Source organism: Sceloporus undulatus, chromosome 9 (genome assembly GCF_019175285.1).
Source record: "Sceloporus undulatus isolate JIND9_A2432 ecotype Alabama chromosome 9, SceUnd_v1.1, whole genome shotgun sequence".
Lineage (NCBI taxonomy): Eukaryota > Metazoa > Chordata > Lepidosauria > Squamata > Phrynosomatidae > Sceloporus > Sceloporus undulatus.
In genome coordinates, this window is record NC_056530.1 from 30,377,787 (window position 1) to 30,405,067 (window position 27,281).

Consider the following 27,281-nt stretch of genomic DNA (forward strand, 5'->3'; position numbering starts at 1 on the left):
ATACTATATATATATATATGCCTAGTAGCATCATATGTGTGTGTGTATATATATATATATATACACATACACAGAGACACCTACAGTACTATATAAATAAAGCATTATATACACACACACACACACACACATATATATTATATCTATAAAATGATGCTACTAAGCTTAGGCTTCAACAGCAAAGTCTGCCAGGATGTGAACCCTGGTCACCAGAGTCAGTCACTCAAACCACTAGGCCACACTGGCTCTGTATATCCAGTGTGTTTGTGTGCATATATATATGTGTGTGTGTGTGTTGTGGTTTTTTGAGTGTTGGAGTACAACTCTAGAGAGACCAGGGTTCGAATCTCTAGCTGCCCACGTGACGCTGGGCAAGCCGCACTCTCTCAGCCTCAGAGGAAGGAGGCATTGGCAAACCCTCTTTGGACAAACCTGCTTAAGAAGCCTCATTAAAGGCCCTCTGAAAGTCAGCAACGACTTCAAGGCACACAACAAATACATACACAGAGAGAGAGAAAGAGGGAAAATGCATATTCATGCAATTGCAACATAGTGGATCAAGTCTTGCACTAAGGGGTGCATCTACACTGTAGAAGTAATGCAGTTTGACACCACTTTCAGTGCTCCATCTTATGGGAACCCTGGGATTTGTAGTTCCACAAGGTCTTTAGCAGCCTCTGCCAAAGAGGGCTGGTGCAAAAAGCATGACCCCTATTATATATACAGTACAGACAGTGTATGTATATGTGTATATATGTGTGTATAAACATATACACACATAGAGATACAAATTATACACTGCATCCCTTTCACACAAATCCAGACTGCAAAGACATCCAGAAGTGTTGCTCAATGCTAGGGAATTCTGGGAAGTGTTGTGTTGTGAGACCTTTACCCTTCTGTAGCCAAAGCGGCTAAAGCGGTCTCAAACGGGATTATTTCTGCGGTGTGTTTCGGACCCAAGTGCAAGATCCCAAGACTAGATCTTAGGGAAATGCTTTTCCTTCAGCAAGTGAAATGAACATGTTGTGTGTCTTGTTTTTTGTGCTCGCTTTATTTACTACACAAGAGAGAGATCGTGGGTGGCACGGAGTCAAAAAGTGGGCAACAGCAATGCGCACATTTTATTGCCGACACATATGGGCTAATGCGAAGCGGTCGACTCTGTGTTTGCAAATGCTCAGCAGCTGTGCTCCTTTCCAATGGGATCAATCAATCTGAAACCAATTTGATGGACATTACATAGGATAAATATAGAGGGAAGCCATCTGAAAACTATCCAAAATGGTAGCCACGATGGACCAGAGCTGCGTTCCAGGTGCGCCAAAACATGCCACCAAAACATAGTCCCTTGAAATTGCCCAGCTAAACCATAAATACAAGAGAGAGATTGAACTTCATGGGAGGAAGATGCCACAAGGCAGGATAAGAGTTGGTTACTGTGTGCCTTTGGATCATTTGTGCCTCTAAACCTCCTCTAAACCTGGTTTAGGACCGCTCCAAGTCTTGCTCAATTCATCCGTCCAGAAAGAATCTGGCATTTTGCGGGGAGGAGACTAAGACCAGAGATTCAAGCAGACATGTCGCACTTTTACACACAACTTGGCATTTATTTATTTATATATAATATATATATATGTACACAAACACACTCTACGCTGCTGTTACATGACACGAAACAGTTCCCTATATCACAGTACGACGCGACCATCCAACAAAGCGGACTGGGCTTTGGTTCTCCAAGGCTGGTGGAACTAACCCAGGTTTTCACTTCGGCCGACATTCATAAGGAGAAAATGGTATAATTGAAAGGCGGAGGCAGCAAGATGTTGCAGATTCCTCCCTTCTCTTCTTCCTCTTGTGAAACCCAAAAGGGTCTCTTCAGTTAGTAACTAATAGCTCTAATAGCAAATGTTATTCTGACTAATCTGAAGGACAACCTCAGCAGCAGTAACGGATTACGTGTCGATCGAACTATACATTCTCCTATCTCAGTGCTGATCAAACCCAGACATGCTTCTATCTGACTTTATTTGCCAAGGAGACAGAAAGAACTGAACAGGGCAAATAAAAGAGAGATATAGAACAGGACCTAAGGGAGAATTTCAAAGGACTGCCTCCCCAAAACAACCAGCTACACAGAACTATTGGAAGAGATCCATCGAGGGAGGTTTCTTCTTGTCGCCTTTAATGCGCCACTGTCTCTTGTACGTTTCTACATCTCATCCTGATATACATGGCGCCAGGTGGGGAAAGGTGCTTCTTCCACATTCGGGCAGCCTTCGATGCCGGTGTTTTTCCCATTGAGGAACAGCAGGGCAAAGCAGCTGGCGATGGCCTAGAGTCCCGCAAGCTTGTAGTGGGTTCCTTTATCTTATGGCATTTTGGAGGGAAAGGACGGCGAAGTCGAGTTCGAGATTCATGTTTCGACCACTCGGATGAGAGGCAAAGGTTTGGGGCCCGCAGGCTTAGTGAGCCTTTTGCTGAAGGAGAGAGAAAGAGATGTGCGTTAAGAGAAATAAATGTGAGCACTCCGATACAGGGATGGCCCTGTTATCCACCGCACTTCTTTCTATACAGTACAGGAACGTTTTCTTATTCCTTCTGTGTTATTTCTGCCTCTGGTACAAAATTTTCAGTGAAAGGAATTGCAAAGTCGAAGAGGAGCCACAGAGAAGGTCTTATCTCCCTTGTTCTCAAGAAGGTGGTGGGACAGAGAGAGAAGAGCCTCTCCAGAAGGTGGTGGGACAGAGAGAAAAGAGTCTCTCCAAATGATCTTGGAGCTCTAGTGGGCTCATAAAGGGAGATATAGTCTTTCAAATAACCTGAACTCAAGCAATATAGGGCTTACTAGGTCAAAAGCAGCTGAACTGTGTCTGGAATTGGAACCACTGCAACAAGGGAGTTGTGTGCTCCCTGAAGCCAGCTCCAGTTAACAACCTGGAAACAGCTCTGAGACTTTTCAAAGGCAGCCCCACATAGAATGGGTTATAACAATCAAAACGGGATGTAACCAAGGAATGTAGATTTAACTGTGCAAATGCACATTCACTGCCGAAACGCAGGTGTCCCAAACAGGCGGCCAAACCAGCCTGTAGAAAAGACTTGCTTATTCTCTGAGGGGGGCACTCCCAGGTCTCTCTTTCCCCCCAAAGAAACAGGGGGCAATCTCTTTCCCAACCACTCACCTGCTGACATACTCCGATTTCGAGCGGGACCTGGCGCTGGGGCCCCCAGGGTTGGCTTGCTTCTCAATGAGGTGCTCCATGCGGTCGTGCATCTCCAGGTTCTTCAAAAATAGAAAGTGGCAACATTAGGAAAAGTTGTACCATCATCCACAGGAGGAAAAGAGAAGCAAGCATCAGCAACACCCATCTCCATCCCTTGAGGAAAATGTTAAAGTTCCTAATTCAAGGTTGGAGCACAGAATTACAAGCAGGGTTGTAGGTCCTTTGGGTAAGAATAAGGTTGGCACCGAGTACCCCAAAAACCCACACCTGGCACCAATCTTTGCACACGTGACCTTATTCCATGAAAAGAAAGGGAAGCAACGCACCCAAGTGGCTAAGCATCTAAGATGTCCTGTCCAAGGCTGCTGAATCAACTGAGGATGCTGGAAAGTTGCAGCTGGACATCTCTGGAGGACTACCAAGCTTGGGAAACTCAAGACACATCTCTGATCCAGCATGCCTTGTGTAGAACTATGGCACCTCACCAGAGGGCAGCAGATGCCTATGATAGCTATGCGGAAACCTCCAGGTTCAGAGGCAGTCTTCCCCAAAATACCAAAGATAGGGGGATAGATTGGAGATGCAGGTCATGGCCTTCCCAAGAGACATCTGTTTGACCATTGGGCCCTTCACAATTATACCATTAGGATTCCATTTTCACTGCTTCACAATTATAGCACCAGACCTGCACTTTTAATTGCTATGGCTGCATTCTATGGAATCCTGGGAGGTGTTGTTTAGTGAGGTACTAGAGCTTTCTTTTCTAAATACCCTTCCCCAAACTTTAAATCCCAAGATTCCCTAAGATGGAACCATGGCAGTCTGACTTAAAGACCCATTGCTCCAATAGCAAATGGGAGAAGGAAGTGTAAAGCGAACGCTTGATTGAGAAGCATTTTCCAACACAGCCAATATTTGGGAATCTATTCAAAGATCATTTGGAGAGCCAAACCCTCATTTGGAGACATGACTGGCCCAAGTCTGACTCCATGCAAAGCCATTTCCTACCTTCCAGAAAGGCCAGTAAGGGGTTTTGAGGGGACCTGACCACTTACCTCAGCCTCCAGGTAAGCCACTCGCTCTTTGAGTTCCTGGATTATTGCATCTTTGGACTGGATCACGGTTTTGGAGTTCTGAAGCTGTGGAGAAGAACAGTGCCTAGAGGTTTAACTTGAGTCTTCAGAGGAAAAGACTGAGGTCCAGATCATCACCAATTCTACTTAAATCCAACCTTTTCCCCAGTTTGGTACTCAAAAAGCGGCTTTGCAACAATGAAAGCAACAAGAATTTAAATTTTGCAGCATGGCTGAAGGGCAGGACATAAACAAACTGAATTGGCAAAACAAAAGGAAGGCATTCAGCCATGAGTCAATGGGTCTAAGTCAAGGGACATCTAGAGCAGAAGTGGGTACCATGCAGCCTTCCAGATGTTGTTGGGAGTGCAACTCTCAGCACCATAGACTATGCTGATTGCTGGGACTTGCAATCCAGCAATGTCTGGAGGGCCACCTGACTTAAATTTGTGATCTGGAGCACTGCTACCCAAATTTTTGTCCTCAAATTTGGATGAGCTATGACACCCAGATGGTTTGACCGGGGCGGCTGGGGCTCTAGATGCTGGAGAGACTCATTTTTAATCTGGCCATTTAGGTTTCTGTGACATTTGGCCGCTAGTTCCTCTTTGCTGTCTAGACGGATGGGTGTGCCAAGATGTAAAAAGGGGATGGAGAGAAGGAAAGGGAGAGATTCAAAGCCTCTGGGTGGCTTCTATTCCCCCCCAATTTATTTCAACCTTCAGTCTGGTTTGGCTTGAGTAATGGAAACCACCACTAGATGTCCTTTTGCCATCGCTTTGTACCTTCAGCTCCTCTCCAACTTACGTCACTCCTCTCCTAGGGCAGTCTTGGCAAGATTTCTTTGGAGGAGGTTTGTCATTACCTTCCTCTTAGGCTAAGAGAATGTGACTTGCCTACAGTCACCCACTTCATTTTCCATGACTGAGCGGAGATTCAAATCGTCCTAGAGTCTTACTCCAACATTCAAACCAAATCAACCTGCCTTAAAAGGGCACTTTTTAAAAGATGAATTACTATTTAAGTTGGCTGCAGTATGGCAACCCTCTCCTAGAGTTTCCTTGTCAAGATTTGTGTGCCACTGCCTTCCTCTCAGGTTGACAGCAGGCAATGTGCATAAGGTCACTCAGTGGGTTTCTGCGACAGAGTGGAGATTCGAACCCCAGCCTCCTACAGTCCTAGCACCACACCGCACTGGTTCGCCAACACTTGTCCCAGTCTTACTTAATGGAAACCACTGTCAGGTTTGTTTTTCTAGAATATATACGTTACAACCTGTCTTTCTTCCATCTTGGGACTCAAAACAGTATGCAAGTGGTTTCTAGGCTGAGAGTTTCCATAACACAGGGAAGCTTCAAGATCTCTCGCTGCAGCTCTCAAGGCAAGGCCAAATTCCTCACAGCTGGACACTAACCTGTTCGATCATCTGCCGGACTTTACGTTGCTGGCTTTTGAGCATGTCGTCGAGGTGGTGGATCTTCTCCCGCAAGGTGGCAACCTCCTTCTCCAGTTTGGCCGACCTGGAAAGAAGGATCCCAAACACTATCATCAATGACAGCTCTTTTTTAAAAATCATTTTGGGGCTGCAGTTTGCAAAGATGCTAGTCCCTCTTTTCTCAGATGGAGGAAGCAGCACATTCAATGCAGATCTGTGTTAGACAATCCCTTGTTCCCCAAACAATCCCTGACCCCGAAGTGCCATACTCTATAATATTTTGCAATGAAAACTGGGACACGTGTGGCCAAACAATATCAGACTGCGGTCAAGATGGCAAATTTTATTAGTGAGAAATAACAGACAAGATAGGAGAGGTTGCATCACTTTGCTTTTGGATGAGCCTACTGGGAAGGGCAAAATTCTGCCCCTTCCTCTTCTCTCCTCTCCTCTCCACTTAGTTAATTCTGTCCCTTTTGCCCCATGAATTTTGTTTGCAGCAACACAAATAAGCTGGGGGTGAAAAAGGAAAAGTGGGAGGAGGAAAGAGAAACAGGGACATTTAAACCAGCTGGAAAAGTGGGTTGGCAGGGGATAGATCGAGACTGTCCCTGCCAAGTCAGGACCAGTTGGAGGGTACGCAGGGCAGATTTCAGGAGCCAACAGAAACTCATCCTCCCCAAACACCAGGGAACCACACCCAAGCTCCATCTCAGCCACCCGCCACTTCGTCCGTGAGCCAAGCTCCTCACCTTTCCTGTTCCACCAGCTTGTCTCTCTCAAGGCTCCTCAACTGCTCCAGCTCCGATTCACCGTCTTTCATCTTCTGCAGCAGAACCTGGTGCTCCTGAAAGCGAGTTGGGACAGCTGCCGTGGCTTGCCGTATCTGACGGCAGGCCTCACCAACAGCCAAAAAGACACACCTAAGGAAGCTTCTGGAACCAGCCTGGACTCAGCCGGAGAAGAGGCCAGAAAGCCATGGGGGTGGATGGCCCTTCCATCCCCACAAGTGCCATGGGAAGCTGTTAAAAGCAGGGTTTCTCAACCAAGGTTCCCGTGAACTCTAGGGACTGCTAGATGTTCCTCAATCACGGTTAGAAAAAATAACCCTTTTATTGAGGTAGATATAATAATTTAATGCAGGGGTTCATTGAGACCACATCTATAGGATGAGAGATAGATGGCTGAGCTGTAATGCATGTGAAAAGGACCTTGGGGTTATTGTTGATCCTAAGTTGAACATGACCCAGGAGTGTGATGCAGCAGCAAAGAAAGCAAATGCTATCTTATAGCCTGCATTAACAGACGGCTTCCATGTGAGGAGAAGTAACAGTTGCACTGCATCTTGTGCTAAATCTGGACTAATGTGTTCAGTTCTGGGCGCCTCCTTCTAAGAAGGACATAGACAAGTTGGAGCAGGTTCAGAGAAGGACAACAAGGACGGTAAGAGATACAGAGAACAGAACATACAAGGAAAGGCTGAAGGAGTTGGGCACGATGTTCAGGCTGGTGAAGAGTAGACCGAGGGGTGTCTTCTCTTTAAGTGTCTCAAGGACTGTCATAGAGATAGTTTATCCACAAAGGCAGGGAAGGAGGACACCAGGAGAGAAGCTAGCTATATAGCTCCCAGTCCAGAGCTTCTCCATTATACAAAACTCCCAAATACTCATGTCTTGAAGAAGCAAAGTAAAATCAGCGTGGAGCTGTTTACTCACCGAACGTATTATATTCACCACCACCCCTGCCCTGAAATATCACTTGTCTTTAAAAAGGTACACTTAGCTCTCAGGCTTTTTACAATTTCCCTAGCTTCTAGAAGAAGAAGGGAGGCTGCCTTGTGACAGATCCAAGACAAACAGATTTATTGAGGTGCAAGCTGACCCTCTTTTGCAGGAAAGCTCCTGCCGCAATAGATCAGGCTTCCCTTGACAGTGCCAGCGAGAAGTGTTTCTGTCTAGAAAAGACAAGGCAGAAGAATAAAAGGCAGTGAAAGTGGTCTCAAACTGGATTATTTCTGCATGATTACTCCCCTTGATATGGACACTATACACCTATTAATGCAGCGTAGAACTGCATTGGTTTTTTTAGGTGCCACATCACACTGTTGGCTCATGTTCAGCATGCAGTCTACTACTACCCCTAGATGCTTTTCACATATACCACTTACAAGCCAGCTGTCAGCCACTCTGCATTACTGCCTTTCATTTTTCTTACCTAGATGTGGTACCTTACATTTCTGTCTCTTAAAGTTCATTTTGTGAATGGTAAAACGGTTTCACAGACTCCACAAGAAAACGAAAAGATGGAAGTTAATAGCACGGTGTCCTCTCTATTCAAGACCAAGATGGAAGCAAGAGGACAATCCCAGTTTGTTGGACTGTGAGACACCTTTGGGCCAGTCACAAGATGGAGGAAGGGGGGAAGCAGTGGCGACCAAAGCAAAAGTTACCTTCTCCATCCCTGTTAGTAGCCTCTGCAGTTCTTCCAGCTTCAAGTCTTTTTCTTCCAGCTCCAGCCCTGCCTTCCTGAGAGCAGCGCCAGACTGCTCCGCTTCCCTCCGGTAGTGAGAGATGGACGTCTGCAAAATGAGAAGAAACCAGCATGGTAAACTCTAATGCAGAATCTGTATCAATGGCTAGACCACCTACACCTCCAAGGACAACTATCCCCCCCCACACACACACACACTCGTAACACTTCTTTTGTTGAGGGATACACACTGCGTTATGTCACATAGCTAGGTTACTAGACCAGTTATTTGTTGTTGCAAGCCTAAAAGTCATTTTTTAATTTATGGCAACCCTAAGTCAAACGTATCATGATGCTTTCTTGGTAGAGTTTGTTCAGAGGGGTTGCCAACATTGCCTTCCACAGGGGCTAAGAAAGTGGGACTTGCCCAGTGGGTTTGCATAGCCGAACGGGGATTTGAACCCTGGGCTCCAGAATCGCAGTTCAATCCACTATACCAGCGGTTCCCAAGCTTTGGTCCTCCGGATCTTTTGGACTTCAACTCCCAGAATTCCTGACTGTTCGCCAAGCTGTCTGGGAATTCTGGGAGTTGGACCAAAAACATTTCACTGGTTCTCAAGCCTATCACTGGGTTTTCTGGGCAAGATTTGTGCAGAAGGGGTTTGTCATCGGCATCCTCTGTGGCTGAAAGAATGTGACTTGGCCCAAGGTTATCCCAGTGGCTTTCTATGGCTGAACTGGGATTCAAACCCTAATCTCTAGAGCCATAGTCAAACGCTAAAACCACTATATAACGCTGACCTTGTCATACTATTAGATTATTAAAAGCTGCACAACTATAATTCTGTGTCAAGAAGCCCTTTCTATCTCCCTTCCAAGCAGAACTGGACTGAAAAATTGATATTCCTATAGTTCAGTGGTTCTCATCCTTTAGCCCTCCAGATATTTTAGATATCAACTCCCAGAATTCTCTACCACTAGACATGACGGCTGAGGCTTCTGGGACTTGAAGTCCAAAATACCTAAAAGATTAAAGGCTGAGAACCACTGCTATAGTTGAATCCCTAGCAGAAAGTTAGAGAAAGGTGAGTCCTTAAATTGAAGTATAGAACTTAACAACTACTCTTGATTTCTAGGCTGAGAGGTTAACATTATTATTCTTCCTCAACGGAGGAAGAATAGAAGCCCTCACAATTGCATGATCATCATGACTGCACATGGACCAAGGCTATCTCCAATCCAGCTATACGTTTCCAGCTGGAAATGGTTGGAATCCTGTCGGTCATTCCCAATGACAGCAGAAACGCACTGAATCAACTTCTGGATGGTGAGTCAATACAAATATAAATCCAATGGAACAAAATGGTTTTACCCTAATTTGGGCTAACATTGGGATATTGGTCTGTTGCGTGTTTCTCACCTCGTACGCAGCCCTGTCTGACTGATGCCGCTTCTCGGCCTCCTGCAGTTTTGAGAAGAGCCTCTTGGTCGTTTCGCGCATGACGGAGATGTCTTCTCCAGGATACGTGGGTTCGTCCTGCAAAAGGAAGATTTAATCTGTGCTCAAAATGACATCCCCCTCCACACAAACACAAACAGAAGCTGTGCCTGCCAATCCACAAATACATATCTAAAACTCAAAGTACAACGGCTCTTCTTATCCGTTGGCCTGCCATCCGCAGACAACAAGCCCCGTTGTTTTTAATGGCGGTGCATTCTCCCGGCTGTGCTAGCATCCGCGCACATTCTTGCCGCCATAGTAAAGAGCGGGACTTGAGGTCCCACATTTTTTGTTATCTGTGGCGGGTACAGAACGGATTCCCCCTCGGATAAGATGGGACAACTGCACTTAGGCACTATCCTCAACCCAAACCCACAAGTCTTTGTACAGACCTGGCTTACAGACATGCTACGATATGAGGTAGTTCTGTGAAGACGGATCCCGTTCGGTTTCTCCAGCTGAAGCATCGGGAAAGGAAAAAACAATCCAAATTGGCATCTAGTGGAATCACAGGAGTGCTCCCCGGTCTCTTATTCAAGAGGCAAGAACCTAAGAAGCGGCCATTCTCTGCACACACCCACAGATGGGATTTTCTCTACATCTGGCATCACCTTACAAGTTCTTCTTATGTGTTCCCAACCTCTGGTCCTCAAGATCTTTTGGACTTCAGCTCCCACCATTCTTGTTTGCCAGGTTGCCTGGGGCTTCTGGGATCTGAAGTCCAAAGTGGAAGCCCAAATGTTGGAAACCATTGTGCTAGTGTGTGTTTGGGCAAAAGGACTCTAAGCATTACTTGCGTTCTGGCTAGACCCAGAATGAAGGACCCTGCATCTGCCCAAGTTGCCACTGTCCTGGCCTTGGAAGGAGAGCGGAAAGTAGAGTTCAGTATCTGCTGGATTTAATGCCTTTCCACCCTGCCACTCCCTTTTCCTATTATGTCTTAACAAGATTGTAAAGCCAAGAGCAGGGAACTGTTCGGTTGTTACTTGATTTGTAAAATGTCATGTACAGCGGTGGTATTATATAAATAAATGAGGATCATCATCATCCTCAGGCCTGTTTCTGCCATGATGGCCAACTAAATGTCTGTGCGGGCATGAGGGCAACAGCCTCCCTCTCTCACCCTTGTTGCTTGTTCCAACACCTGATATTGTAAAGGAGACTGCTTCTGAACAGAAGGGATCTATTTAGCTAAGATCCAACTAAGGGCAAATGAACAGTATCTGCAGTCGTATTAGCTGCTGGCCTGTGGAGAATTTGCAAGGAAAGCAAGAAATCATTGCAGCTAATGGGTACAAACAGGGTGCCCATCACTGGCACATTAGCCAGGAGGAAATGCCAATATCAGGCAGCTTCAGGAGCACAGGGAGAGATGGACAACATCTGTACAGACAAAGATCCTGAATACAACAACTGAGGGCAAAACACTGCACTTTGCAAGGTTGCGTATCTCCTGAGAGGCTTGGGAAGTGCAGAGACTTTGCCAAAGGAGCCACCAACGCCTCCTGGTTGTGTTCACAGGGTGTGGTGTGCGTTAAGTGGGACTTGGGGGGGAAGTTCCTTCCAGATTCATTCCATCTAGTCAAATAATTAAGGATTTGCATTCAGCGGTGATTCAACGCAGGCATGAGTCAGTAAGCTACTGAAGTAAAAACCTTGGAGCCAGAAAGGCGAAAGCAATGCCTAGCCAAGTTTGAACACAGGAGACTCTTCTGAGCCAACGTTTTCATTTTGCGACTTGTCTAAAGCTCCCTGGCTGCCAAATTACCCAAGGAGTCCTACTGCAATGCTGTTGTGCCCACCATTATGCGTCTCAGTGGACGATTGTGCAAAGAAATAACTGGCTAGCACTATGTCACTGAAGAGGCAAGCCTCCCTTTTCCAGCTGAAGCTGAAAAGCAAGCTTGCCTCTTCAGCTGCCCAAATGCAAAGAAAATCCACAAGGAAACAGAGCCTTGATATTCTGGTGGGAGCTAAACCTCGCAAGTCATGGTTTCCATCCACATTTTGGCTCCTTTCCCCTCCAGTTGTTTGCCAGCATATATTATCCCCCCACCAAAAAACAAAGCCTATAATTACCTCTTGAAGATGATTGCTGTCACTTTTCAATGGATGGAGGCTCTTTTCGTGCTTGGTCCCATCCTCGGCTCGGGCTTTGAGGTACACCTGAGTCAGAAGAAAAACCACAACGCCCATGAAGAGGAAAGCTGCCCAAATACAAAAGAACCGAACCCAAAGCGAGACGAGACAAGCACACAACTCCAAAAGTGATGACGAGGCAAAGTAGAGTTAGGTTGCTGTGAAGGGGCGACACCGTCTTTCAACAGACTGCACCCGTTTTGCAAACAAGGCACAATATTGTACTGCTGGGGAACCAAAGTGGTACAGCTAAGCCTCAGCTAACTAAAGTGATTACCACAGTACAAAAAATGTGTCTTATCCCTGACTAGATACAGTCACATTTCAGACTGCAACTGGATTTTATTGCATTTAAAGGTGTCGCCACCAGGCAACTGCAACTAGCATGCAGCCGAGGACCCAGCCACACTTAGCCGGCCGATTTACAAAGACAGGAGCTTCCCACGTTCAAAAACTGGCCGAGGTTCATGAGGGTTGCAGTTGCACAGCAGCAGTGGTGGTGTTTTTGAGTGTGATAAAACCCTCTTGCATTCCAAAATGCGACTGTATCCCATCGAGGATAAGACACGTTTTTTGTAATGCAGTAATCTCCTAAGTCAATGCTTTCTGGGGCATTAAGTCTGTGACAGAAACAGTGATACCTGAAACAAAACCAAATGATGGGAAAGAATAGGGAGAGGTCCCTCTAGCACAAAAAGAAGAGCAGTTCTTTTGGCTCTGCAAGCTTGTTCTAGTTTATGAAGCAACAGAAAACAAGCTTTTGACAGCTTCAATATGATGTTCCTTCGGATATTTGAAGATGGCTACCAAGTCACCATAGAGTCTTCTCTCATCATCAATCCGGTGGTCTTCTCTTCTTCAAGATTTCCATCTGAAGAGAATAGCAAAACCCAAACTCTAGGACTAGAACAAACCACGCACCTTGATGATCTCCTCATCGCCATCGCTGGACTTGATGCATTCGGAGGCCAGCGTGTGGCTTCTTGTTGGCCGGTTGGCCACCATGGCGAAAGCTCTTCCTACAGGCTACAGGAGGAAGAGAGGAAGCCAAGTTACACCAAGTAGGTTCTAGGCCATCAAAATAGTCTTGTTTTCTGAACAAACATGATATGTGCAGCTCTTGTGTCAAACACAGGCACAAATCACTCCGTTCCCAACTTTCAGGTAATGGGGACATGAATAAGGAGACCATGACATGCCTTCAAATCTGTTGCTACTAAAGTGCGAGGATTGTGTATGTTTAATCTATGCATTACTAATTGTTTGAGCAGCATGGAGTAGTGGTTTGAACATTGGGCCAGGTTTTCAGGAGACCAGGATGCAAATTCCTGCTCAGCCATGGAAACCTATTTTTGTGAGAGTGGACCCTTGCAAGTCAGACTCTCTCAGCTTCAGAGGAAAGCAATGGCAAGCCTCCTTTGAAAAACTCTTGCAAAGAAAACTCTAGAAGGAGGTAGCATAAGTCTGAGAGCCACCTTAATGCATGTGTTTGAGTGTTAGACGAAACTCTAGAAGACCAGGGTTCGAGCAACGCTCCAATGATAGAGAAAGGGGCACAGATAGATCAGCAGAGATGCGCCTACCTTTGGCTTTGCTTGCTCATCTGTCCCAGGAAGGTCATGCTGGAGGGTCAGCCTTAATATTTTCACACTGTCCTGAAAGCAAACAGGGAAGAGGAAAAGAAAAACGGCCATTAATTGTATTTGCACTGCATTTGTTTATATTTAATAGCACAGGACTAAGGTAGGTGGGTCCCGGACCAAAAAGTATACAATGAAGATTTCAACAGATGTTACAAAGACAGAGATAGAGGAAAGGCAGGAAAGTAAGGGACAAGGAGATAAAGGATGCATACCAACACATCTAAAGTACTTAAGCTGTAAGATGACCACTAAGGAATTTTAGACAACAAGCATCAGCACTAGGAAGATGGGGAAGATGGCGGACGAAACTTAGATTTCATGTGCTGGTTGCAACAGTGCTTTGTACTAAGCAATGCAATAAACCTAAGCTCAGAAAGAAATGGGATTCTACCTTGGTTGATCCTATGGCAGTTGTGCCGGCAACGCAAACATCAGCAAAATGAAGAGAAAACGAAAAATCAGATAAGACCACCCTGAATCTCCCACGCATGTTAAAAATACAATGATCTCTAAGTCTGGCCACCAAAATGGAAATGATCACAAAATGCAGGTTCCTGAAAGAAGCTTTCCAATGATCTCTAGAGGATTCAATATCAATGTACTTCTGCAAGGCTTCCCTGACCAGCTCGCTTCATTTCACATATCCATGTTGTTAGTTTTGGATAAAAAGGTTGCTGAAACCTGTCGACCCACTCTTATTTTGGTGGAGGATCCTAGCCATATTCTTCCTCATGTGATTTCTAGAGCAGAAATCTCTGCTACAGAAGTAATGCCCAGGGACCCATCCGCTTTGTTAACCGAGGAATACCTGTGTTTATTCTAAAGGCCAGCCTTTAAAGACATTTTTCTCACTGTTCAGACAATACTGGCTCCAAGGCTTCCAGAGGCTACTGATAATCCTTCCATTTTGAGTAGGCGGGAGGACGCCAGTAGCAATTGTGAATTTGGTCAGCAAAGGAGACGGCAAGTCTGACTTTTTGGAGATGTTCTCGTCCTGTGAGACAGTCAAAGCGGGTGTCATTGCTCCTGGAGGAGCCATAGGTTGTAAGAGCTGTGGCTGGGTGCTTTGTATTGTCACAATTGTCACAAAAGGACTCTGGACATCTCTGGTCCTCTTCTCCTCCACACTGGGCAGCCAAGCCTATAAAAACATAGACCCTGGAAAGATCAGCTGGGAAGTGAGAATTGCAAGTGAGCTATAGCCCGGGAAACTGGAGTCAAGATGTCTGGCAGAGGGTTGAATAGGGGGAAAAGGGGGAATCAAAGTCCAGCCAGAGAAAGTGTTGAGAGGGAAGGCGGCCTTAAAGTCATTCAGTAGTTTTTTGTGGGTTTTCGGGCTCTGTGGCCATATTCTAGAAGAGTTTTCTCCCGACGTTTCGCCAGCATCTGTGGCTGGCATAGAAGAGAGTGGGAGATATATATATATGACCCCACTCTCTTCCATGCCAGCATTCTCTGAAGATGCCAAAGCCACAGATGCTGGCAAAACGTCAGGAAGAAACTCTCAGAACATGGCCACAGAGCCAAAAAACCCACAAAAACTATGGGCGCTAGCCCTGAAAGCCTTCGACTTCACATCATTTAGGCGGCTTTACACAGCATGGCATCCTTTCATTTGGCTTGCAGAGACCAACTGAATACAATCCCCACAATCCTATTTAGATCAACAGAGAGATTTAGTACAGATCGAGTCTCTCCCTTTTCCGGAAGTGTTTTGAATTTTGGAATATTGGCATCCAGTGAATGACGAATTTTGGAGATGGGGCCCAAGTCTAAATGTATGTATGTTCATACACACCTGATGGTAACATTCTACACAATGTCTTAATACTTTTGTGCCTGAAACAAACGTTGTGTACAGTGAAGCATAAGAAAGTAAAGTTGTCACTATTTCAGCCAGAAACATGGACAATTTGGGGGTAGCTTCGGGGCCTGACCATTTACACTACATTGCATGCATCTTTTGCAATGGGTGTTCATTTGTTAACTCCATGTTTCACAAATATTGCATTCATATTTTTCCCAATGAAAGTACAAAAGAAAGAACAGAAGGTACTCCTTTTCAATTCATAGGTGACATCTGGCATGGCAGATCCTACACATATACAGATGCTCTACGCATGAATTGCTGAACATGTTTAAGAACGATGCAGAAGGCTCCTTTCCCTGCTTTCTTGCTCTAAGCCTTGTAAACAAGTGTCTCAAGGAGCCTCTTTCCAAAGCAACAGCTTAAGATGCCATCTGGGCACAAGGTGCGACAAACAAGAGTGGAACGAAATCTATTCTGCATCTGCGTGCCCACAATAAAAGCCTAAACCTCCATGAAGGGCTTCTTGGAGGGAGAAAGAGAATCATCCATCCGATATGCAAATACACCCCCTTTAATCATTAAATACAATGGCATAGGAAATTGTGTCTCTCACATTCCTTTCCTTTATTACTGCTTAGAGCAGTGAACCCACAACTTTGGTCCTCCGGATGTTTTTGGACCTCAGCAGATATACAGAGAATTCAAAGATATAGCCATGTTAGTCTCGTAGAATAAGTACGTAGAGAGGTCTTGTAGCACCTTGAGATTCACGGAAAGAAACAAGTTGGCAACATGGGCTTTTGTAGACTTAAGTCTGCTTCCTCAGATGCATTTGGTAGAGTGGAAAGAAAAATATAATTATATAAGTCTGCCTCTGGCTTTCCACTCCACCAAATGCATCTGAGGAAGCAGACTAAGTCTACGAAAGCTGGTGCTGCCAACTTCTTCTTTCACTTCGTGTCAAAGATGCCACAAGATCTCTCTCTATACACACACACACACACACACACCTATATTTGAAATATTTCAAGCCAGGGTACTTGAATCCATGGATAAAGAATCTGTGGATATGGAGGGCTGACTCAATGTATAGTGCGAACAGGGCCCTTGAGAAAAGGCAAAGAAAAGAGTCAAAGGCCCCCTACAGACAGGCCAAAATAAAGCTGCTTCAGGTCACTTTGGAGGTATGCTGTTTAAACGATGCATGTGTCTTAAGAGTCCGGAAGCTGCGCCAAAGATGTGTTCCAGTCCTTAGGACTAGATCATGGCTTTGGCGCAGCTTCCGGACTCTTAGGACGCATGCACATTGAAACAGTATACCTCCAAAGTGACCCGAAGCAGCTTCATTCTGGCTTTATGGGCCAAAGGGACCCAAACAGAGGGCGAAATGTAGTGGAAAACCAGAATCCGACTCCCAGAACCACACTGTCAAGCTCCTTGTGAGGAGGAGCCCTGTGGCCCCACTTCCATACCTCTGGGGCCACAATTACAACCGGCGTTCACTCCCCAGTTTCATCGCCAGTAATTTGTCTGAGCCCGAGGGACGCACATTGCCAGCCCTAGATGTTCAATCCAACTGGGAGGCAGCAGAAAAGAGGAGGGGGCCGGTTGTAAAACACGCCGCATTCACAGAAGGTGTGCCTCAATTACTGGCAGGCAAGACGTTCCAGGGACGCTTGTAAAAGGCATCTGTCACACCTCCCATTTGCAATAAAGCTCATCACAGCAAGACTTTCATAAATGATCGAGAAAACCGCTACAGACTGCGATCTGCAGGGACTTTATGCCACTTCTATCCAGGGCAAGACACGGCCAAATGTAGGACGTTTCAAAACAAAAGCTGCAAATAGTCATATAAATGCACATTCATGCTTCTTAGTCATGCGCAGAATGGAGACCATTACGAAATTCACTGAACAGACGGCTGAAACGTAGGACATGTCCTGGAAAAGGAGGGTGTCTTGGTCACCCTTTTTCTGTCCAAGTTTTTGGACGCTTTGAGGGTTGAAGCAAAGTTTGGGAACAAAAACAGCAGGGCTGTTGTTGCTTTTGGAAATATCTCAGTACACAAGTATTTTGGAAAGTGCAAAGAGGGACGAAAAGGATCTATGCTCAGCCTGACACAAAAGAAATTAATGCTTGGAAAAGGCGAGGGAAGTAGAAAGAGAGGAAGACCACACACCAGATGGATAGACCGATTTGGGAGGCTATGGGCATGGATCTATAAGATTTAAGCAGAGCAACAAGGACAGTGGGCTTGGAGAGTCCAATCCACAGAGCTGCCATGAGTTGAGCCGACTCAAGATAACAGAAGCAACAACTAGGCATCAAATTGCTTTCATGATTGTGAAGCCATGCTGTATTTGCTCAGCTGCCCATCTCTGTCCTCCGGCCAGACTTTCTGGTGTGTACCTACACGCTTGTTCCTCCTTGTGCAATCCATCCTCGCACCTTTGTACCAGTTGATATTGGCAATCGGCGTGACCATGTCGAGAAACTCCACGAATCGGAAGCCGCTTCTTTCCTTCTTCCGTATATGGGGCGTTGCAGAAGCGCACGTTTGCTCTCTGCGTGTGGTGTTGCTGCTATAGATACTGAGGTTAACAGCAGCACGGTTCGGCGTGTCATGCTTCCAGAATGTGCAATGGGTTTAGCTAATCCTTGACATAATCTCTCAAGAGCCGGTGCAAGCAAAGTACAGGGCAAGTGGTATCGATAACCTGCTGTTACTCACTGGATGAAGAGCCACTATGCTGCTGCAGTTGTTGTGTGTCTTCAAGTCGACTCCGATTTTTGGCAACTCTGTCCTTCCTTCCTCTTAGGATTCAAAGATATAGTTGTGTTAGTCTGCAGAATCAGTAAGAGGTCTTGGAGACTAACTGAAAGAAAGAAGTTGGCAACACGAGCTTGAGTAGACTAAAAGCTTCCTTCGCCTTATGCATCTGAGGAAATGTTAGTCTACAAAAACTCATGCTGATAACTTCAGTTAGTCTCAAAGGTGTTACAAGATCTCTGTACCTTCCTCTTAGGGTAAGAGTGTGTGTTGTCCAAGGGGATTTCTAGACTAGGTGGGCATTTGAACCCTGGTCCTAGTCCGACACTCAGAGCCCACTATATACCACACCGGAGCATTGATGCTGGTTGCTATTCACTTAATGTTTATTGGAACCAGCCTCCTCAGCCATGACTCACTGCATTCAGACTTTACACCAACTTGCTGTTTTTGGCTGTGAGCTCCTCTTTGAAAAAGGGGCCAAAAAGAGAGCGACAACACAAGTATTTTGGAAAGTGCAAAAGAGGGACGAAAAGGCACAGAGAGAGACTGAAAGCCTCTGAACGGCTTCCCTTTTTCAACCCTGCCCTCCTTTATTATTTACAATGAAAGCCATTGCTACCGTCTCTTTCAAATAACTACTTCGTAGTAGTCCTTACAGTAAATACTTTGATGCATTTCTTTTTTAGCAAGTACCATAGCCATGCGTGTTAATGGCGGGCCTCGATTCCTTGTTAAGTCCAAAACCTGGGATATCAAAGGACCCCATATTTCCACGCTCCCACTGGTTTTGGAATTTATAGGACGATCTCCCCGTTGCAGGAGCGACGCCAAAGGAAAGGCCTGTTCCTCGGCTCGTAAAGGTTTATAGAAACCCTCCCTGGCGTTGTTCAAGGTTTCACGAGGGTTTGGAGTTAATGTTTCACTGTTTTACAATAACGGTAAAGCTTGTTTAATTGGGCAATTGGCCTCGGGATGAAAGCGGTCGATTTGTACCCGCAAACTCATTGTGCGCCTGTTTACGCCAAAGTGAATTCAGTTTTGCTGCAAGGCAAAAAGGGCACCGTATGGGAGGCTAAAATACCTGTTGCTCAGATGTGCGCATTTGCCAATTTTCCAACGCAAAAAAGGACCAGGCATTCGTAGCACTTAAGGAAATGGAAGTAACTGAACGAAGTTAAAGGACAGAAACCGTCATTGCATCAACATCCACAATGCCAACTGATCAGCGATTTCCCATCTATCTCAGCGCACCTTTCTCATAGCTGTGCCTAGCGCACTTTAAAGACATCTGGTTTCCTTCAGGAGCTCTGTCAAGCCCACTCATATCTGGCCTTTCCAGCAGAGACGGCAAATGCGATCTAAGACTTCCCACAGAAGCCAACAAAAGCCTGAACTCTTTAACTGTAATGTAATTACTAAACCAAGAAACGCAAATGCCAAGCCCCGGTGAGTGTTTCCATTACGCAAATGCAACTCTCTCCAAGTCCCTGACACAATTATCCACCCATGAAATGTTGCAGAAAGACTATAAGGATATAATTGCCTTTGAGTTTGCTGTGCCACTTGGCTCAAGCCTGACAAAGCCACACAAAAGGAGGAGGGGAAAAACGCCGCACGACTGACATTTCTGAAAAACATTGCGTCAGAGCCCTTCAATAACCTTCGGGCCCATAATGGACCAAATAAATATTAAGCAGTGCGCGGTTTCCATTGAAGTGACAAGAAGCAGCCCTATGAAACGCATGGGGAAGGTCACCTGTGGCGAGTTGGTGCCGGTTCCAGGTGACTGGCCTTAGTGAAAATCACTGAGGAAAGGTTGGCTTTCGAACTTCACAAGCAAGCAGCGTAGTATAGCAAGGCAGAATGCATGACTCCATTCAAAGATATAGCCGTGTTAGTCTGTAGGAACAGTATGCATAGAGATCTTGTTGCCCCTTTGAGACTAAGGGAAAGAAAGAAGATGGTTTGGAGTAAAACCTACTTCCTCAGATGCATTTGGAGCAAACGACTTGATTCAGGAAGACCTGAATCTTACAGTGGATGAAACAGGTTAGACTGGGAGGTAGTTAAACCAGGACAAACCTTTTCTTTTAACATTCCTGTATGTCAAAAGAAGGCAGCCAGCATGATATAGTGGTCTGAGTGTTGGACTATGACTCTAAAAACAGGGTTCAATTCTCTTGGGTGATCTTGGGCAAGTCACACACTCTCAGCCTCAGAGGATGGCAATGGCAAACTCCCTCTGAAGAAAGTTGCCAAGAAAACCTCAGGAGTGCCATAAGTCGGAAATGACTTGAAGGCACATAACAACAACAAACTCAATTGCATATTATAGCCAGAGAGCAAATTACTGGTGTCTGACCAGGCAGGCCAGGGTTCAAAATGCTCTGGGTGCACATGTGTGTCTTTCCTACCTCATAGGCATGTTGTGAGGACAGGTGAGAGCTTTATGAGAGAAAGGCCACCATGAAAATGGACCCACCGACACCGAGTGAAATGTATGAACTGGCTTGTAGCAGACTCCTTTGCAAAGCTGATCTCCTGAAAATGACAGGTGCTGAAGAACACAACACTGAAGGCAGACGATGCTTAAATCATCCCATAGCTATAATGCTGCCTAGGGAAACTCTGGTGCCAAAGAGAAAAGAAAGAAAGGTTACAAGGCAAAAAACAAGACCTGAGTCACAGAGCAGCCATTTCAGAGGTTTCTGGATAATGGAGGAGTTCGCCGTTCATAATCCTGCCAGATAAGCCCCAGGGTCACGTCCGATTAAAACACCGGGGAACCTTTCCTCCTCTGCAGCCTTCCCACACTCTTCAAAACACAGCCCTCGAGGTGTGGGCAGGAGAGAGCTACCAAGACACTGAATCATTCAGGGGAAAAACAGGCATTGCAACTGGGTTTTAGATGCTTCGGGGGGTTAGGAGGTTTGTCCACTCCGTTTCAGGCCTGTTATCGCCGGGGGAGATGTTTCAAAACCAAAACTGGAGAGGAGTAAGTGGTCCTTACTTTGGAAAGGGACGGGTGCAAGAACTCCACTATTGTTGTTGTGTGCCTTCAAGTCATTTCCAGCTTATATTATCACAAAGTTTTGTGAGGCTGAGAGTGTGCGACTTGCCCAGGGTCAACCAAAGAGTTCCTGTATCTGAGATTCAAACCCTGGTCTCCAGAGTTGTAGTCTAATGTTCAAACCACTATGCCATGCTGGCTCAAAAACATCTTCATCTTAAAATTAGGGATGAGGTGGCAGTCAGTTGACCTTCAAGAACCACAGTCAAATATTTCCCATTATCCTATGACTCTCCAAGAATCGTGGTCAAAATTTCAGTTTATCTTATGATTCTTCCACTATAGGAACAGAATCCTAGGCTGACGATGGCTTACTGTAAACTAAACCATGTGGATGATGTTTTTAAATCACTGACTTTAGGAAAAGAGTAAGATGTTCCAGTTATTGCCAGTACAGCGTAATGGTTTAAGTGTCGACTCAAGACTCAGGGAGACCAGAGTTCGAATCCCCTTTCGGTCTAGGAGACCCACCAGGTGACCTCAACCAAGTCACACCATCTCAGCCTCAGAGGAAGGCGACGGCAAAACCCCTCTGAACGTATCTGGCGAAGAAAAGCATCACCTTTGAGCCTCTGCAAATCAGAAATGACTTGAAAGGCACACAGCATCCACCTACAAAGAGTTGCAAAGTTCAAGCCTTGCTTCAGGAATTCAAAGAATCTGTCCAGGAGGGAGGACTGATAGTTTAAAAACAAGAAAAGGAAGGAAGATAAAAGGCAGAGAGATGAATTACAACCTCCTTTACAACTCTCCTAAGGACAGAGAGTGCATTTCATCTCCTGGGTCAGACCAACCTGGATTTAAGGAGACCTTCCAGTTCCACATACCTCTTTGTTTCGCTCCACTTTTGGAGTAACGAAACAGTCTGGAAATCTCAAAGGCGCACATCATGCTACATGTATTTAGTGCACAGAGACAGTTCTACTGTGTCTAGAGCTGCTTCCAAGGTGCAAATACATTGCCTAAATAATCCAGTTTGAGACTGGGCAGTTAAAAGCTGTCTCACACTGGATTATCTCTGCAGCGTATTTTGGAAAGGCTTTCAAAAAAGCCAGAAAGTCCATAATGTGTTAAATAGGGATAGGTTCCTACACCACGAAACAAGCGAAGAGGAGTTGCAACTTGTTTCTTGTAGCAGAAACTTAACAACACGCACATGAAAAACGAAACAACCGGGCCAGCTGACTCTTGCCTAAGTAAGAAATGCTATAAACCTTCTAGAGACCACCTGAAGGCTTCTTCCAAATCCAGCGATGATTACTGTTTTTCTTTCACTAGTCTTCACATGTCTTGCGGTTTCCAACTTAGTAGCCAAACTCTCATATATATATATATATATATATATATATATATATACACACCCAGATTCACAGCTGGAAAATGTTTTTTTAGAATATACAAGTGGATAGTGAAGGAAGATGATAGGAAAGAAACCAACTTCATTTGAAATATGGTGCTGGAGGAAAGTCGTGCAAATATATGGACCGCCAAGAAGAGAAACCGATGCGTCCGAGAGCAAGTCAAGTCTGACCTCTCTCTAGAAGCAAAGATGACGAAACTTTGGTCCTATCATGAGAAGAAAGGGCTTATAGTTGGCCCTCCTTATCCGCAGAAAAGTATCAGTTCCAAATAGTAAACCTTGATTTTGCCGTTTTATATAAGGGACACCATTTTGCTGTGCCATTGTATTTAATGGGACTTGAGCATCCACGGATTTTGTTATCCACAGGGGATCCTGCAACCAAACCCCAGCGGACACCAAGGGCCCACTGTACTAGAAAAGACGATAATGCTTGACAAAGTGGGGGGCAATAGGAAAATAGATGGATAGATTCAGTCAGGGAAGCCATAGGGTCACCATAAGTCAAAAGTCAACTTGACAGCAGTTAACAACAACCAGTCTCTTCCTCCCTAAGTACAGTTAGCCCTCCATATTTGCGACTTTGACTTTTGCGGATCTGATTACAGTATTTGCGGTTTTGATTAATATGTCCTCTCTAGGAATTGCTAGGTCCTCCAGCGCAACTGCCAGAAGAAGTTGACCATAGAGTTGTATAGGAGAACCTAGAAGCTCCAAGAGAAAACACTACTCTAGGCATTTCTGGACCCTCTAAGATGCTTCTAGGGTCAACTTCTGGCAGATGTTAACCACAGAGTTGCACTGGAGGAGCTGGAGATTCCTAGAGAGGAGTAATAATAATAATAATACATATACTCATGTATAATAAGTCCAGAAATTTAGGTTAAAAATTGACCCTAAAAACCTGAGTCGACTTATCCATGTGTCATTGTAAGTACTGTATTTTAGGTCACACACACACAACATATATATATATATATATCATTTTATGTATGTATGTATGTATTTATATCCTGCTCTTTTCCCAGATTCGGACTCAGAGCGGCTTCACAGCATTAAAAAATAGTACAATTAAAAACATGTATATATATTTATCTATATGATGAAAGGCAAGATGTGCTCTGGAAGCACCAACCCCCTTCTAGTCTCTCATCCATCCAGCCTTTAGTATGAGCACAAATAGTAATGTCTGCTGGAAATATGTATGTCCTTTGCTTGGTCTTCCTTTACTTTGTCCTTTGCATCCTTCATTGCGTGCCTCTAAGTTTCGCCCTCGACTTATCTGTGGGTCATATCAACATGCATAATTTTGGTCCCCAAACCTGCCCTCGACTTATATGTGAGCTCAACTTATAGTCAAGTGTATACAGTAACTGTATTTATTTATATTATTATACTAATATAATAATAATAATATCCTAATAGTAATAACAGAGAGGTGTTCTCTTAGGGAAAAAGAATAGTATGTGTGTTTATCCGCATCTTTCCCCACATTCACGGGGGTCCTTCACCCTTAACCTTTTAATACCAAAATCGATGTGTGTTTAGGTCCCAGTTTATATAAAATGGGGTTGAAAAGCAGCGTTCCTTGTATCAAACGCCAAGACCAAGGTTTGCTTTTTGGCATCTGGCACAAATCCTTGTGACACAAAGTTTAAGACATGCGTTTCATAGTCATGACTCCCAACATTAGGACAAACCGGATTCAACCAAGATCTGCGAATCCTCTATCTAGCTTCCTGCAAAATAAACTGGGTTTAATTCCGAGTCGACCATTAAAGGTTCTTAAGGCTGTAACAAAAAGGGACATATACAGAGGAGAAAGCAATATCTGGCTGCTTTCCTTGTTGTATCAACATTGGGCTGTTGTGTCCCAGCCAAAGTTATGTATGGGTTTTGGCTTTTTGACACAGGTTTTATTCATATTTGGCAGCCGTCTCTCCCTTTTAGGCTCTATGGCCAAGGAAATGTGTTACCTGTATTAAAATATAAGAGCCGCACTGTCAAAAATATACATGGATTTGACAGCATTCAAAGGCAAAGTCAGAAAATGCAAGACGCGAAGGGCTCTTGTAGCAGCGCCTTTGAGACTAACTACTCTCTAACTACAGATATATGCAAAGTGTCCTTTTGTAGGTATTTCTGACGGTGCGGTTTTATTCTTAATATCCGATGATTATTATCGTTTCTCTCGCAAAGCCAAGAATGACACGAAAAAGAAATGCCTCCAAAGGCGACATACGAGCAGCATGCAAAGCTACCTTTAATAGAAATGACTTTAATAAAAAATAATAACAACAACAACAACAACAACAACAATAATAATATGTTTGCTCTTGTCTCTTTCCTCTGGCAAAGCCAAAATGCCTTAAAATATAAACACCTCCAAAAGTAACAGAGAAAAAGCATACAGTTACCTTTAAAGCATCACTTTAATATAAGGCATTAAGTTAAATAAATAGAATAAAGTTACCTTTAAAGCCACATTTTAATATAGGGAACTTAAATAAATAAATAGAATAAAGTTACATTTAATATAGAGAATTTAAATAAATAAATAAAATAAAGTTACATTTAACATAGGGAATTAAAATAAATAAATAAAATAAAGTTACATTTAATATAGAGAATTAAAATAAATAAATAGAATAAAGTTCCATTTAATATAGGGAATTAAAATAAATAAATAGAATAAAGTTCCATTTAATATAGGGAATTAAAATAAATATATAAAATAAAGTTCCATTTAATATAGGGAATTAAAATAAATATATAAAATAAAGTTCCATTTAATATAGGGAATTAAAATAAATAAATAGAATAAAGTAACATTTAATATAGGGAATTACAATAAATAAATAGAATAAAGTTCCATTTAATTAGGGAATTAAAATAAATAAATAGAATAAAGTTTCCATTTAATATAGGGAATTAAAATAAATAAATAGATAAAAGTTCCATTATATAGGGAATAAAAATAAATAAATAGAATAAAGTTCCATTTAATATAGGAATTAAAATAAATAAATAGCATAAAGTTCCCATTTAATATAGGGAATTAAAAATAAATAAATAGACTAAAGCTTCATATAGGGAATTAAAATAAATAAATAGAATAAAGTTCCATTTAATATATGGAATTAAAATAAATAAATAGAATAAAGTTCAATTTAATATAGGGAATTAAAATAAATAAAATAAATTTACATTTAATATAGGGAATAAATAAATAGAATAAAGTTACATTTAATATAGGGATTTAAAATAAAATAAAGTTACCTTTAAAGACTATTTTAATATAGGGAATTATAATAAATAAATAGAGTAAAGTTACCTTGAAAGCCTGATTTTAATATAGGGAATTAAAATAAATAAATAAAATAAAGTTACCTTTATTTAAATAAATAAATAAATAAATAAATAAAATTTACCTTTAAAGCCTCGTTTTAATATAAGGCATTAAAATTAATAAATAAATAAAATTACCTTAAAGCCTCATTTTTAATATAGGGAATTAAAGTAAATAAATAAAGTTTAAAGCATCATCTTAGTAGAGAATTAAAATAACTAAATAAATACATAAGATGCTTGCTCTTCTCTCCCTTCTTTTGCAAAACCAAAAATGCCTCCAAAGGTGACATAAAAAAAAAGCATGAAAAGTTACCCTTTAAACATCATTTAAGGATAAGAAATTAAAATAATTAAATAAACAAGATGTCTACTTTCATCTCTTACGAAGCCAAAAGTCCATAAAATAGAAACGCCTCGAAAAGTAGCTCATTGCAATATTGGCAGAAGGGCTTGCTTTCTCGTCTTAAGGAAACAACAGGGATTTGGCTACTTACTGAGCTTTCTCCCTCCGAAGGCAGATCCACCAAAGTGCAAAGGCTTCTCTCGCTGTTCATTGCCAGATCCAAGCGCAGCGGCGTCCAGCGTCGAATGAAGACAAACAGCCACGCCCGCTCCTTATATACCGACCACGCCCCTTCTCTTTCCCTAAGACCACGCCCATCCCTCCGTCCTTTCCCCGGCCTCTAACCACGCCCCCTTTCCTTCCTCTGAGACCACGCTCACCTCCCCTCCTCTTTCCTTTGCCCCGCCTCTAACCACGCCCACCTCAACTCCCTTTTCTGACTGGCAGCAAGCACTGCAAACTACAGTTCCCAGAAAGCACTGCGCCAGGACAGTTAAAGCGGTGTCAAAGTGGGTTATTTCTGCAGTGTGGATGCAAACAGTGCAATGGGGTAAGGACTGCACCACTGCTCCTCCAACATCTGTATTTTGCACTACATATCTTTTTTAAAAAATTATTTATTAAATATTTATTTACATATTTATTAAATATTTACAGCATATAAATAAAACTCTTTATTAATAATAATAATTTAATATTTATTTAATATTTATTTACTTATTTATTATTTACAGCATATAAATAAAACTTTTATTATTAATAATTAAATATTTATTAATTAAATATTTTACTTATTTATTAAATATTTGCAGCATACAAATAAAACTTATTAATATTTATTTATTAAATATTTATTTACTTATTTATTCAATATTTACAGCATATAAATAAAACTATCATTTATTACATATTTATTAATTTTTTATTTATTTATTCAATATTTACAGCATATAAATACTTTTTATTTATTAAATATTTATTTATTAAATATTTATTTACTTATTTATTAAATATTTACTGCTTATAAATACTTATTATTTGTTAAATATTTATTAAATATTTATTTACTTATTATTAAATA

General features: G+C 43.1%; 1 protein-coding gene across 3 annotated transcripts; it reads right to left on the reverse strand.

Annotated features, from left to right (window-relative positions):
• Positions 1 to 1,586: 1,586 nt before the first annotated feature.
• Positions 1,587 to 26,441, reverse strand: TUFT1 (tuftelin 1). Of its 3 annotated transcripts, XM_042439598.1 has the most exons (12): positions 26,352 to 26,441; positions 13,431 to 13,502; positions 12,769 to 12,873; positions 11,788 to 11,874; positions 10,101 to 10,166; positions 9,628 to 9,744; positions 8,188 to 8,316; positions 6,491 to 6,585; positions 5,718 to 5,823; positions 4,286 to 4,369; positions 3,189 to 3,289; positions 1,587 to 2,483 (listed from the first exon to the last, which is right to left on the reverse strand). In XM_042439598.1, exons 1-12 carry the CDS (start codon positions 26,409 to 26,411, stop codon positions 2,420 to 2,422), a joined length of 1,086 nt encoding a protein of 361 aa, XP_042295532.1. In that variant the 5' UTR covers positions 26,412 to 26,441; the 3' UTR covers positions 1,587 to 2,419. The 3 variants fall into 3 exon arrangements, with proteins under 3 accessions (XP_042295532.1, XP_042295534.1, XP_042295535.1); XM_042439600.1 differs by lacking the exon at positions 10,101 to 10,166; XM_042439601.1 differs by lacking the exon at positions 1,587 to 2,483 and having other exon boundaries at positions 3,269 to 3,405.
• Positions 26,442 to 27,281: the final 840 nt, after the last annotated feature.